This window comes from Harpia harpyja, chromosome 10 (genome assembly GCF_026419915.1).
Source record: "Harpia harpyja isolate bHarHar1 chromosome 10, bHarHar1 primary haplotype, whole genome shotgun sequence".
In the NCBI taxonomy this organism is placed as follows: Eukaryota; Metazoa; Chordata; class Aves; order Accipitriformes; family Accipitridae; genus Harpia; species Harpia harpyja.
The window spans coordinates 23,676,443-23,687,691 of record NC_068949.1 but is presented as its reverse complement, the minus strand read 5'-3'; the positions used below and the strand labels follow the sequence as shown (position 1 = coordinate 23,687,691).

General features: G+C 49.5%; 1 protein-coding gene across 1 annotated transcript; it reads right to left on the bottom strand.

The window, feature by feature from the left end:
* Positions 1-222: 222 nt before the first annotated feature.
* LOC128147453 (cytochrome P450 2C9-like) lies at positions 223-6,499 on the bottom strand. The gene is made up of 9 exons (XM_052800020.1): positions 6,315-6,499; positions 5,811-5,973; positions 5,170-5,319; positions 4,706-4,866; positions 4,136-4,312; positions 3,470-3,611; positions 2,854-3,041; positions 1,512-1,653; positions 223-820 (listed from the first exon to the last, which is right to left on the bottom strand). Exons 1-9 carry the CDS (start codon positions 6,492-6,494, stop codon positions 639-641), a joined length of 1,485 nt encoding a protein of 494 aa, XP_052655980.1. The 5' UTR covers positions 6,495-6,499; the 3' UTR covers positions 223-638.
* Positions 6,500-11,249: the final 4,750 nt, after the last annotated feature.

Here is an 11,249-nt window from a genome sequence, read left to right as displayed (position 1 = left end):
GAACGGCAGATAGAGCTGCTGATAGCCCCCAGGCTGCAGGACCCCCTTCCCATCCCACACCATGAGATTCCTCACTGGTAGTGTACTGCAGCCGGCCATGGGCCCAGCAGCAGTGGGGGCCCTTCCCACAGGGCGCTGGCCACAGGCACTGCGGACCTACTCTGCAGTGGAACAGCAGATGTGGGCACTGCCCCAACCCAAAGAAAATAACGGCTCAAATCCTCATAAACAGATTTTTCTTTACTGGGTCATTAACATACACATAAGCAGCGCTATCCATCTGCAAAGCGTGCTGCCGTTGGTGGGACGTGTGCTGTGGGAGAAGCAGGTCACAGGCAGCCATGTGAGCCATGTTTATGAGAAAATCAGCTGTTTGATGCAGTCACTGCGCTCAATGAACCTGTGGACAGAGCGTCAGTGCACAGGCTGCAATGTCACCCAGGGCCTCCTTGCAATGTAGTGGAGCAGTTCTGGGAGGCTTTGAAGGTGTCTACTCTGTGCATGTATCTACTCTGTGTTTGGGTTGCCTTCCTGGAGGCCTTGCAAAGGTGAGCCAATGCTTCTGCTGTTGGTTTTAGTAAGGGAGATGTAAAGGAGTAGCCAGGCTCAGGATACCGTGGAGAGAGGTTTTGTGCTTTTCAGCGGGGGAGAGCACAGAGCTGGTAGGCAGGAGGTACGTTGCCTGTCCCACTCAGTGTTGGGGTTATGTTGAGTTCCTGGGGGTCGACAACAGGCTTCAAGGTAAAGTTCTGCAGGATGGTGGTTATGAGTAAGAATATCTCCATGCGTGCCAGGCCCTCTCCAGGGCATATTCGCTTCCCTGGAAGTGAAAACAGCAAATAGCACTCAACAGGTGTTGCTGAGTAGACTAGAGTTTGTACTAAGCAGATGTGTTGCACAGCTTTATTTATGGGATACAGCTGCAGCAGTGAGATGACTGTCAGGATTACTAAGGACGTTTGCAAGAGAAGAGTTTGTTGGAGAAAGAGACCCTTAGCAGTTTGGTTGGGTGTGCAAAGGAAGAACAGGAGTAGAAGTCTTAATCATGGAGGGGGCATCACAGGAGGCAAGATGAGAGAGAGAGCAAGGTGACATAAAGCACGGGTGAGAAAGCGGAGGGTTGGAGCTATTGGTAGGTGAGTGGTTGCATGCAGCCTGAGAGGTACTTAAGAGGTGCTGGGGAAAAGTGAAGCTACCACAGAAGGACAGGTTGGTTAAGGATGACTCTGGTGGTTGTATAGGAAGGTGACAGGTATTTTAGAAAGTGTCAGTGGGTTCCATTCATGTCGTTACATTGGCAACTCCTAGTAGGAGGTCTGAGAAGCCACCAGGCCTGAACAAGATGGGAGATGCAGCTGGGGAAGGGAGCAGCAGGGAGGAGTTATCCAGAGAGCGGTGAGTCCCAAGGAAGCACCAGGGGGACCATGCTGGGAAGAGGGAGAGTGTGTTATAGGGAAGGGCAGGGTGGTCACCAGAGGCGGACGTCGACAGAGAGAAAGCCTGTGCCTTACCTGCTGAGAAGGGCATGAAGAACTCACTTTTCCTAAAGGTGCCATTGTCATTCAAGAAATGTCCAGGGTTGAACTCATTTGGGTTTGGAAACTCTTTACTGTCATGGAGGACAGAACTGAGGATGGGAAAGACTGTGGTGCCCTGAGGTAACACAAGAAGAAGAGCACAACATGAAGGGGAGACAAGTTAGATCACTTAATCCGACTGCCTGCCAGGTTAAGACTGAGCTTCCCAGTACAGCCCTACCAGTGCCTTTTGTTTGCCTTTGGTGACCCTTCCGCGGGGGAGGCAGCTTTAGGGAGACCCTGCCAGATGTCACAGCAGGGACAGTCGTTGGCTGCTTTTCCTGAATGCTCCCTCTCACTTTCAGACCATTTATCCTCACCTTGCTCTGGTTATCTGGGGACACCCCACCTAATTCTTCCTTATTCTTAGTGTTTCACAATAATGAACTTGTAGATGCACTACTTTCCTTCTTTTCTGTGAGCCCCAAAAAGTGAAAGCACACAAAGTTGTGGAAATGAAGCTCTCTTCCCCTCTCCTGACAAATTTCTCCTGCCACGATCCTCTTCCTTCCCTCTTCCTGACCAGCCATTGATGTGGGGGTGGGATAAATAATCCAGCAATGATGACACAAGAGCCCTCTGCTGGAAGCTGAGCAGTTCTCTGGGTCCTGCCTTTTGATTTTACAGAGGCAGCTGAAAATCAAAACGCCAACAGCCTGTGTGCTGCTCTTCCCCTGCTGTACACGGTCACCCAGAAGACAGCATGTAACATGAGCATCGCTGCCATGGGCCAGGCCAGGCCGTGGGTTGCTCTAGCCCATCAGCCTGCCTCTGGCAGTGGTCAGCAGTGACTGCCTCAAGAAGTGTGTGAGAACAGAGCAAACAGGTTTTGCTTGTTCCCTTGAATGCAAACATAGCCTCGAGCACTTTGTGGCTCAGGGGCTTTCTGTGCTCAATAACCACCAACTGACTTTGCATTCAAGCACGTGTACAGGCTCTCCTGGATGGTGGTGAGCAGTTCCACGGCTTCGCTGCCTTTTGTGTGAGGAGTCACTGATCTGGTTTTTTTTGTTAACGCACTGTATTTCTGCAGATAGGTAAAGCTGCAGAGCAAGTGAGCAAAGGTGTTGGGCAGAGCTACTGTTCCAGTCAGCCCATGGAATGGCAACAAGGGATTGCAAGTGAGCTACAGGAGCCTGAGGATAAAACCTTCATGAAGGGCTGGGTGACAACGAGGGCAGGCCACAGCATTTGTAGCTTCTGGCTTGTAACTGACAGCCTAAGAGCAAACATGCTGCCACCTTGTTGTTGAACTTGAGGAAGCTTGCCCACTAACCTTGGGAATGACGTACTCTCTGAAGCTGGTGTCTTTGGTCACAGTGTGAGGGAGACCCAGGGGGATGAGGGAGATGAAGCGCTGGATTTCATGGACCACTGCATCTGTGTAGGGCATCTGGGTCTGATGAGCCACACAAGGTCTTCGTGATCGTCCCACTACCTGATCAATCTCTTCTTGAACTTTCTCTGTCATGAAAGGCACAAACCATAAAGTGGGTAAATAAAATCAAACGTACCTAAACAGGTTTCCCTAAGCTGTCCACAGATGACAGATTACAGGAGCATTGATGTTGGTTTTGGTGTTGACTAGAACATAGCTCCACTGCGGCCCATGCAAAGAATGTCCTCCTGGTGACTTGGCTAATGTGCGTATAACTGGGAGATAAAGATGTGGACACAGTCGCGTCCCTGGCTGTGAGGGGAGAGCAGCTGTTGAAGATGCCAGTGAAGCTGAGGGATCTCTAACAGCCACCCTGGGGAATGATGGTGCAAGGACCTTGCCCTTTTGGGTAAAATATGAGAGACAGAGGAGAAAAGTTGGGAGAAGGATGTGGTATTAGACACACGCCCAGCCCAGGGGAATAGCTAGAGAGGAAGAGGTCACAGACTGGTACCTTGCATCTTCGGGTATTTGAGAAGAAGCAGAAGCCCATATCTTACAGTGGTGCTAATTGTCTCAGTTCCGGTAATGAACAAGTCGAAGGTGCTGGTTATCAGGTTCTTCATGTGGAAACTGGAATTGGGATGCTCTTTCTCCTAGGGAAAAGGCTGGGCTGTTTCTCTGGCTGAGCTAAGAAAAGTGGCCCTTTCTTGTGTCATCCCAGGCCTTCCGCTTTGCCTAGAGCTGTTGCATTTCTCTGCTAAGGTGCAGCAGCTATCTGGGACATTGCAATGCTATCTTTGTGCAGTAAGCTGAACCCCAGAGCAACCTTCTTTCAAGCTGTGCACCGAATGGTACATAGCTGCCTGTTTGCCCTTGCTGTGCCAACTGCTTTCTGGTGAAAGAACTGCAAGACCAGACTGCAAATGTCCCTGTGTTTTGGTGAGAGCAGATGAAGGTCTGGCTGTCCAAGCAGCTGCAGGTAGTGGCTGCTGAATATGCAGACACAGAGCTATAAGCTCTAGCACAGGCAATATCTGGGGTATCGTTGGTGTCTTCCCACTGCACAGGCCAGCCGCCTGGGAAGGGGTCATCCCAATGTCTCTCTTACTTAGGAGAGGGAAGGGGCTCAGTGTAGATATGTTTGCGGATGCGCTGGGGCTGCATGCTGTCTCCTTACCTCCTGCATTTTTCTGAGGAAGCAGTCAATGAAATCCTGGGGGGAGCTGGGATCTAGGGAGGCTTGGTGCATCTTCACCTCCTCTGACACAAAGGCTTTTAGAGCATCAAATTCTGTGAATATTTTGTTGTGTGGGCCAGGCAAGTAATCCAGGATCTTTGAGAACATCTGGTAGAGCTGGAAGGAAAGAAACAGGAAGGTCCCTAGCATGACCATTGCCCCATCCTTTGATATTAGCAAAAAGCCTAGGAAGGCCACAACACTCTCAAGTGAGCCAAGCAGAAGGGCTACGAGGCTGGGCAGTCTGACAGGGTGGTTGGAGCTTGCTTAGTAGTAGTAGAAACCTTAGAGGTGGGGAAGAAGGGTGTTCAGGACTAAGGGGAAGCTGCACTTAGCTGGCAAAGCCAACTCCATTGGTGAGGGTGCTTCTTGCTCTTGAATGAATTCCCTCCTGTGCAGCAAAGCATTGATGGGGTCCTAGTTAGAAGACTGAAATGGGACTTCATTGGGAGGGAGGCCTCCTGCTCCCCTGGGGGAATGTTGCCACTGCAATATGGCCACTGAATGTACCTGTCCCCATGGGGAGTTCATCATCTCGAAGGTGTTGTTCATGTTGCTCATCAGGGCCAGGAACTTCTTGTCTTTGTAGTCAAATCGTTTCCCAAAGATGATGGAGCATACGACATTGGAGACAGCACAGCTCAGCATGAAGGTTGGGTCAAAAGGTGTTCCTGTGATTTCAGAAAAGTTACAAACCATAAAAAAAAAACCCCAAACTATGGCTACTTATGGCTGCTGTGGGTAACCTGAGCTCTGGTTGTTAGTGGAAATATCAGATCACAGTCTCTGAGTAACACAGAAAGGTCCTCCAAAAAGAATAGTATGTGATCACAGAATTATTTACTGCTTTGTAATGAGGGGTAACTGGTGCATGGACCAAACACAGGGGAACTTCAATTCTATGCTAAAGACATGGGCTTCCTTAATATAGTCCTTTTTTTGCAAACATAAGCTGTATTAAAAGTGAACCGTACCCTTTGTTTTGTTGATCTCTTCCAGCAAGTACTCAGTTTCCTCCTGGATCCTCTCTTCAATGCTCCTTTTCCCCATTCCAAAGTTGCGCAGAGTACTGAGAGCAAACCGCCGGACTTGTAACCACTCCTTGTTGTTGCTAAAAACAATCCCTGCAGAGGAAGAGGGAAGACCTGGCTTGGATGTGCTGGGTGTGAGATGAACTGAGGCTCACGGTGACAGTGAATCCTGTCCCTGGGAGAGCACTGATATGGTAGTGTCATAGAGTGCTGTGGTTTGGAGGCAATCTCTAGAGGTCCTGCAGTCCAACTGCCTGCTTTTGGCCTTCTCCACCACATACCCAACCTCCCTGTGAACAATTCATTACTCATATCCGCACATAATTTCCCTTGCTGCAGCTGGTGACTGTTGCCGCTTGCCCTTTCACTGCCCATCGCTGAGATGAATCCGGCTCCATTTCTCTGCTACCCTCTTTGAGTGGTGGAAGCCAGCAATTACAGCCCACTCTGCCTTCCCTTCTCCAGGTGGGACCCACCCACTCCCCGCAGTCTTCCCTCGTGCACGGTACACTCCAGCTCTAATCTGCCGAACGCACCCTCAGCCCTTCCCTTCTCCTCAGAAGGAGCTTGATTAGCAAACATACCTAATCCATTGTTAGCCCTGTCTCCTATTGGCATGTGTCCTCTGGCAGCAAACTCGTCCGTGTGATCAACCAAGGCTTCTTTCACCGCATCATGTCCGTGCAGCACCACCACTGGGTCAGAGCCCAAGTGCACTGTGAACACTGGTCCATACTCTTCACTGAGCTGTCAAAATGCAAGAGAGAACATGGCCATGGAGCAGATAGGGAGGAGGAGTTGAAAAGTGGCCTTGCTGCTGCATCCCACTGTGGGCAGTGCAGCCTCACAGACCAGCAACGTCAAGATTTGGTCCTCTCATGATAAATGTGGTTGTGGAGAGGGTTCCCAGCTATCAGGCCCTGGACAACAATGGCAACAGCAGTGAAGGGGAGCAGCTGAGACCCCCATTACTTTTCTGCCTCTCTGGGATTGCCACTCATCAAGCTATGGCCACAGGTTGTCCCAATGCACAGGTCCCACACATTTCTTGCCTGCAGAAGAAAGTAAGAAGAAGAAAGTAGCCTTACCTTCTGGAGGGTTTTGGCCAAGTTCTTTGGTTTCACTTGCAGCACATTACCTAGGATGGGAAGGGGAGCCGGTCCTGGAGGCATCTTCCCCTTTCCAGACCTCCCTCTCCATGCTGTGAAGGATAGCAGGCAAGCAATGCAAACCAGGAGGACAACAGTGGCTGCTCCCAGGAAGTCCATTTGCTTCTGTGGCTCAGGAGGGTGTGACTGGCTGCCGGAGCCCGAGTTTATATACTGAAGGGCTATGTTAGCTATGTTAGCTCAACAAAAGGGTCAATCACTTGTTAGACTGCCCTGTGTTATGAAACTAGGACTTCTCTTGGTGTTAATTGGCCATTGAAGACACGCCTTATCTCAAACAACTGCAGAGGCCAACAGAGGTTAAGAAATTTATAATGTGGTCATAAAACTTGTTTTGTTTCACCTAAAGTTCATTGTTAAAGAGATCACACTAGAGGCACACTCTTCTACTGAGGCGCTCCCAGAAATTCACTGTCACGAGATCATCTTCCAAGTACTTCAGTGCCATTTGGATTTTCTGTTCTTTGGTATTGATTGTACAAGCTCTCAGTGGGGTGAGCCGTTCTTCCTTTTTCCTGAAGTCTTCCTGATATTATCAGTGGAGTTCACGCTGCGTGGAATATGCCAAAGAACATACTGACATATTCTCCTCAGTGCACAGCAATTGCCTCAGTCTCTCTCCCTAGGGGTCTCTGGCCTCACAAGAGAGGAAAGTATAAAATACTCATCTAGAAAGGGCAGAAATGTCTCCAGACATCACAATAGACAAGAAAGGACTTGCTGGGAAACAGAAGATAAAGACATAAGAAAAGAGGCCTGGACCTCGGGACTCTGACCTCTTCAAGGTCTCCTAGAGGAGAGAAAGAGTGAAAGAAGCAGGTAGAGAAGAGAGAAATCAAGAACTTGAGAGGATATCTGGGGAATGGCTTCCCAAGCTGAGACAGAGCTGCACTTGTGAGGGGCTGGGTATAGGTTAGTGCAACCTGGCAACTAGTCCTTGCACATGCAATGACCAAAGCAGCCCACCTAACCTACTGCTGGAAGCTGGCACGCACAAGTCCTGTTTTGTTGATGTCTGACTCTGATATGAGGAACTGCTCCCCTGGGAGGGCCAGAGGTGCTCTGGGAGGCTGCAGAGCATGTCTGGTGTGTTGCGAGGACTTCAAAAAGAGCTGGAAGCTTCCAGCCCAAGATTATTCTGGGGCTGCATACCTGCGAGGTCCCAACAGCAGTGGCAAAGGCAGGTAGAGAGAACTGTCAGGGCTGTGGCACTGCCTGTGCTAAGTTTGCTCAGTCTGGCCATATGCCTCTGTCTCTCCTGAGCTGTGACACTTCTGCAGGCAGACAGATCTCATCCAACTGAGCAGAAGATGTTGTGATGATAGGGGGATGTAGGACTTGGTGGGAATTAGCGAGGGGCCTGGGTGAACTGGGTGCTTCGTTCGAGTGTGCTGGGTTTGCTGTGCAGCAGTGTCTTAATGGGAGTTTCCCCTTTGCTCAGAGGTGCTAGTGAAGGCCTCCGTCCCTTGCAAAAGTTTCTGTATCTCCTCTATGAGTTCTTAAGTCATCCTCACTCTCTTGCATAGGTGCAATAATTTGCTAGTTGTTCTTTTTAAATCTCATTTCATATCTTAAAGACCCGTACTTGATACTTTGGTGGAAAAACTGAGTTGCCAGTCTGGGCTAGTTGCTGATCTGCTGGCCTAAACTCCTGCATCAGCTCAGATGTTGCCAGGACAGTTCATGGAAGTTCATGTAGCTCTAGAGACTTTCACCTGATAAAACTGGAGTTCATGGGAGTTTGCACTGCTACATGAGGCCTCTCTGCTGCCAGCATTCATGACCTTACCACCTTCCCTGTAAAGTTCTCTCTTCCTGGGAACAAGGGCTCACTTCTCAGCTCTACTTCACAGTTTGCAACATACTTTGGGCAAAAGCCCTGGAACTAGGAATACTTTCAAGACTTCTAATTTGTATCAGGATAAAATCATTATATTCCAAATATTCCCACCACCCTGGCAGACACACTGGGGATTTACAAGGGAGGAAAACCTATAAGACTAGTCACTCAGACCTTTCCCTGTGGGAAACCATGGGCCTTTTCATGTCACAGTAATGTCCAAGGGTTTTCTGAGTACTCACTTCTGTTTGCAGATGCTACGAGGAGGCAGGGCTGGTCTGTCCTCTTCATCCATGTGGAAGTCCAGGAAGGCCAGGCTGAAATCCCCTCCTCTCCATCTTCCCCAGGAACTTTGGTTTTAAGTTCATTGGAGGCATGTATTAGGGATATTCAAAGAAAAGGCTACTAGTGTTGTAGCTTTGCCTCTTTTTTTCTAAAATAAAGCACAAGCTTGAAGAAAATCTGTCATCATTGTGTAGAATCTCCTGCAGGCTTGCTGCCTGCGCCTTCTCTTTTTGGACCTCGGTTCACAAGATGGCACTGCTAAATGCCACTCCTGCCCACTGTGCAGCCAGCACTCCTCATCCCTGGGATGCTTGGTGCAGATATCCCTGCTGTCTGAAAATGCCGTTCAGCTTCTGTGGAGGCATGTTTTCACTGAGTCACTCCTCCATGCACTGCCATTTTGTACCATGTATGGTGCAGGGTACAGACCAGACACACATCTATCTCGTTGGAGGCAGTCCCACAATGTGCCGGGCATTTTGTACTCCTCTTCCCAGCACTTCTTGGTGGTGGTGTTTAATACCTCCTTTTCTTCCCACAGGTCTCGAGAGCTTTCTACAGCCAGGGCAACTCCTACACTGCCACTACGTCTGCCCCAGTGTCGCAGGCTCAAAATTGTTAGGAGGCGAGGATTTTCCAGATTTGTGAGCAAGAGAGACCTGCCTGTTTCTTCTCAGCCAGGCTGCTTTCCACTGCCTATAACAACTTCTTCCAACCAAGCATTTCATTTCCATGAATTTCAGGCTCATTTCACTTGCCTCCCATCTCTACATCATTCAACATGGCTGTCAAGCGTGTGTGTAGAAGTTAGGACCTGAAACCATTCTCAGCACTGGTATTGCTTGGAGGATCTACAGCACTCCCAGTGTTGTTTCACATAGAGTTATTCTTCAAGTATGTGTAGACATTTTTCCTGTCAGCATAAACAAAGTATTGGTGAGTTAAAGTGTAATGAAAACTATCTCTCTGTAGCTCCAAAGTACTTTTAAAATTTGTTATTGTTTACCCAATTATCAGCAGGTAACACAGTCAAATGAAGCATTCAGCAGTCACACAGTGGCTGTGAATTTGGGGCAAGCTGTCTTGGCACAACACTCAGCTTCTACAGAGATGAGGCTTCCCTCCCTGCCAAAGTCCAAATGTTTTCCCCAGATGCCTCTCCAATGTGGCTGCCCAGTGCCCTGGCAGGCACTGGGACGAGCAGATTTCGTTCATGAGCACTGCTCAAACAGCAGCCACGCAGGCAGCCTTTCAAGGTCCATTTGCTTCAGTCCCTGCTGTGCAGAGCAGCTGGAAAGGTCTTGTACTTTGTGGAACAGCCCTCCTGGCTGGTACATGAAATAAGCAGCGTGCAGGGTAGGCGTGGTGACGTTCTTCACCCATCTGGCTGGCTGGGATCACAGCAAGAGGAAAGATGGGCTGTGGGCTAAGGTGGAAGAGCAGCAAAACGCCTCCCTTGGACTCAGCTACTACCCATGCCTGTTGATGAGGGCTGGCTGGTGAGCACGCTGCTTGCTGCATGGTGCTGTGCAGACGTTTGGGAGCTAGAGGGTCTGCTGAGAGCAGAAGTGTGGGTGGTCACCGATGGAAGTGCATTATTAAGGGTCAAGATTAGAAATCCTACTCATCTAACCCACACATCATGCTGGGATATGTGTGATGATCTAATCCCAAAGAAATAAGCAGATTACAAAAGAACACGATGGCACAGGCTACGCCAGTGCTCCCGCTGCAAAAAGTAGAGCACAAAAAGGCATGCACAAACTACGTGTGCATCACCTCTGCAACAGTGTAAAGACATTCACACCTCCCTTGCATGAATGCAGAAACATCTTTGTGGAAAGATGGACAATAAGGCTTTTACTCAGTGTGGGTGCTGTAGCCTGATGTGTGGCTAGGGAGAAGGCTCTACATGAGACACGTTGCAGTTACAGGCAGGCAATGGGTGCTGGCAGGCAGAGCTTTCTCTGGGATCACAGAGGCTCCCCTTCCCTGTGTTTCAGGCCCATCTTAGGGGCCCACCTGTCAGCTTTTGGGGTTGGGAGTCCCACAGAGCATATGGTCCTGCCACCTGGCAGCCAGGCCTGGAACAGTCCTGCAGCTGTCCCCACACAACCACACTGCAAACGGGGCTGTAGTCCACAGCCAGGAGTGTTTGAGGGGAATCATCTCCTTTTAGGTGTGCAAAGCCTTCTGAGCTCTACAGTTTTCCACAGATTTCATGTGGAGGGCTATTCCTGTGCTTATATGTTGGCACCCTGTGTCTGGCATTTGAAGTAGTGGCACCTTTAAAAGAGCAAAAGAGCATTGTCACTCAGCTTCTTGTACTTATGACGTGTAATGAGCAATTAGAGCAGCAGTAGGGTACATGGGGAAAAGCAGGAGGATGTCCTGGATGGGCCAGCAGTGGAAAGAACTCAGGGTGAGAAAAAAGGGTTTGAAGACACTCTTGGGGCTCTATAGTAAATTGCACAGATGAGCTCCTCTCAGCTTAGGGATATGAATACAGGCCTATATCTTGAAATAAGCGCAGCTCCTGCCGTGTGGTTTTCTTCAAAGGGTGCAAGCAGACTGTGATGGGTTCAGGGCCAGGTGAGGGCAATAGAAGGTGTTAAACTGCTGGGCTGGGTCCACCTAGACACTTCAGGAATTTCTGATCCAGCTGGCTCCACAATTTAAAAGGGCTAGGCTAAGAACAGCTGCTTTATGGTCCTTAGTAAGATAGTGGG

Coding starts and splice junctions, on each gene's coding strand:
- LOC128147453 (XM_052800020.1), bottom strand. CDS start 6,494: ATGGACTTCCTGGGAGCAGCCACTGTTGTCCTCCTGGTTTGCATTGCT. Junction 5,974..6,314: donor TGGCCAAAACCCTCCAGAAG/GTAAGGCTACTT, acceptor GCATTTTGACAG/CTCAGTGAAGAGTATGGACC. Junction 4,867..5,169: donor AGAGATCAACAAAACAAAGG/GTACGGTTCACT, acceptor CTGAAATCACAG/GAACACCTTTTGACCCAACC.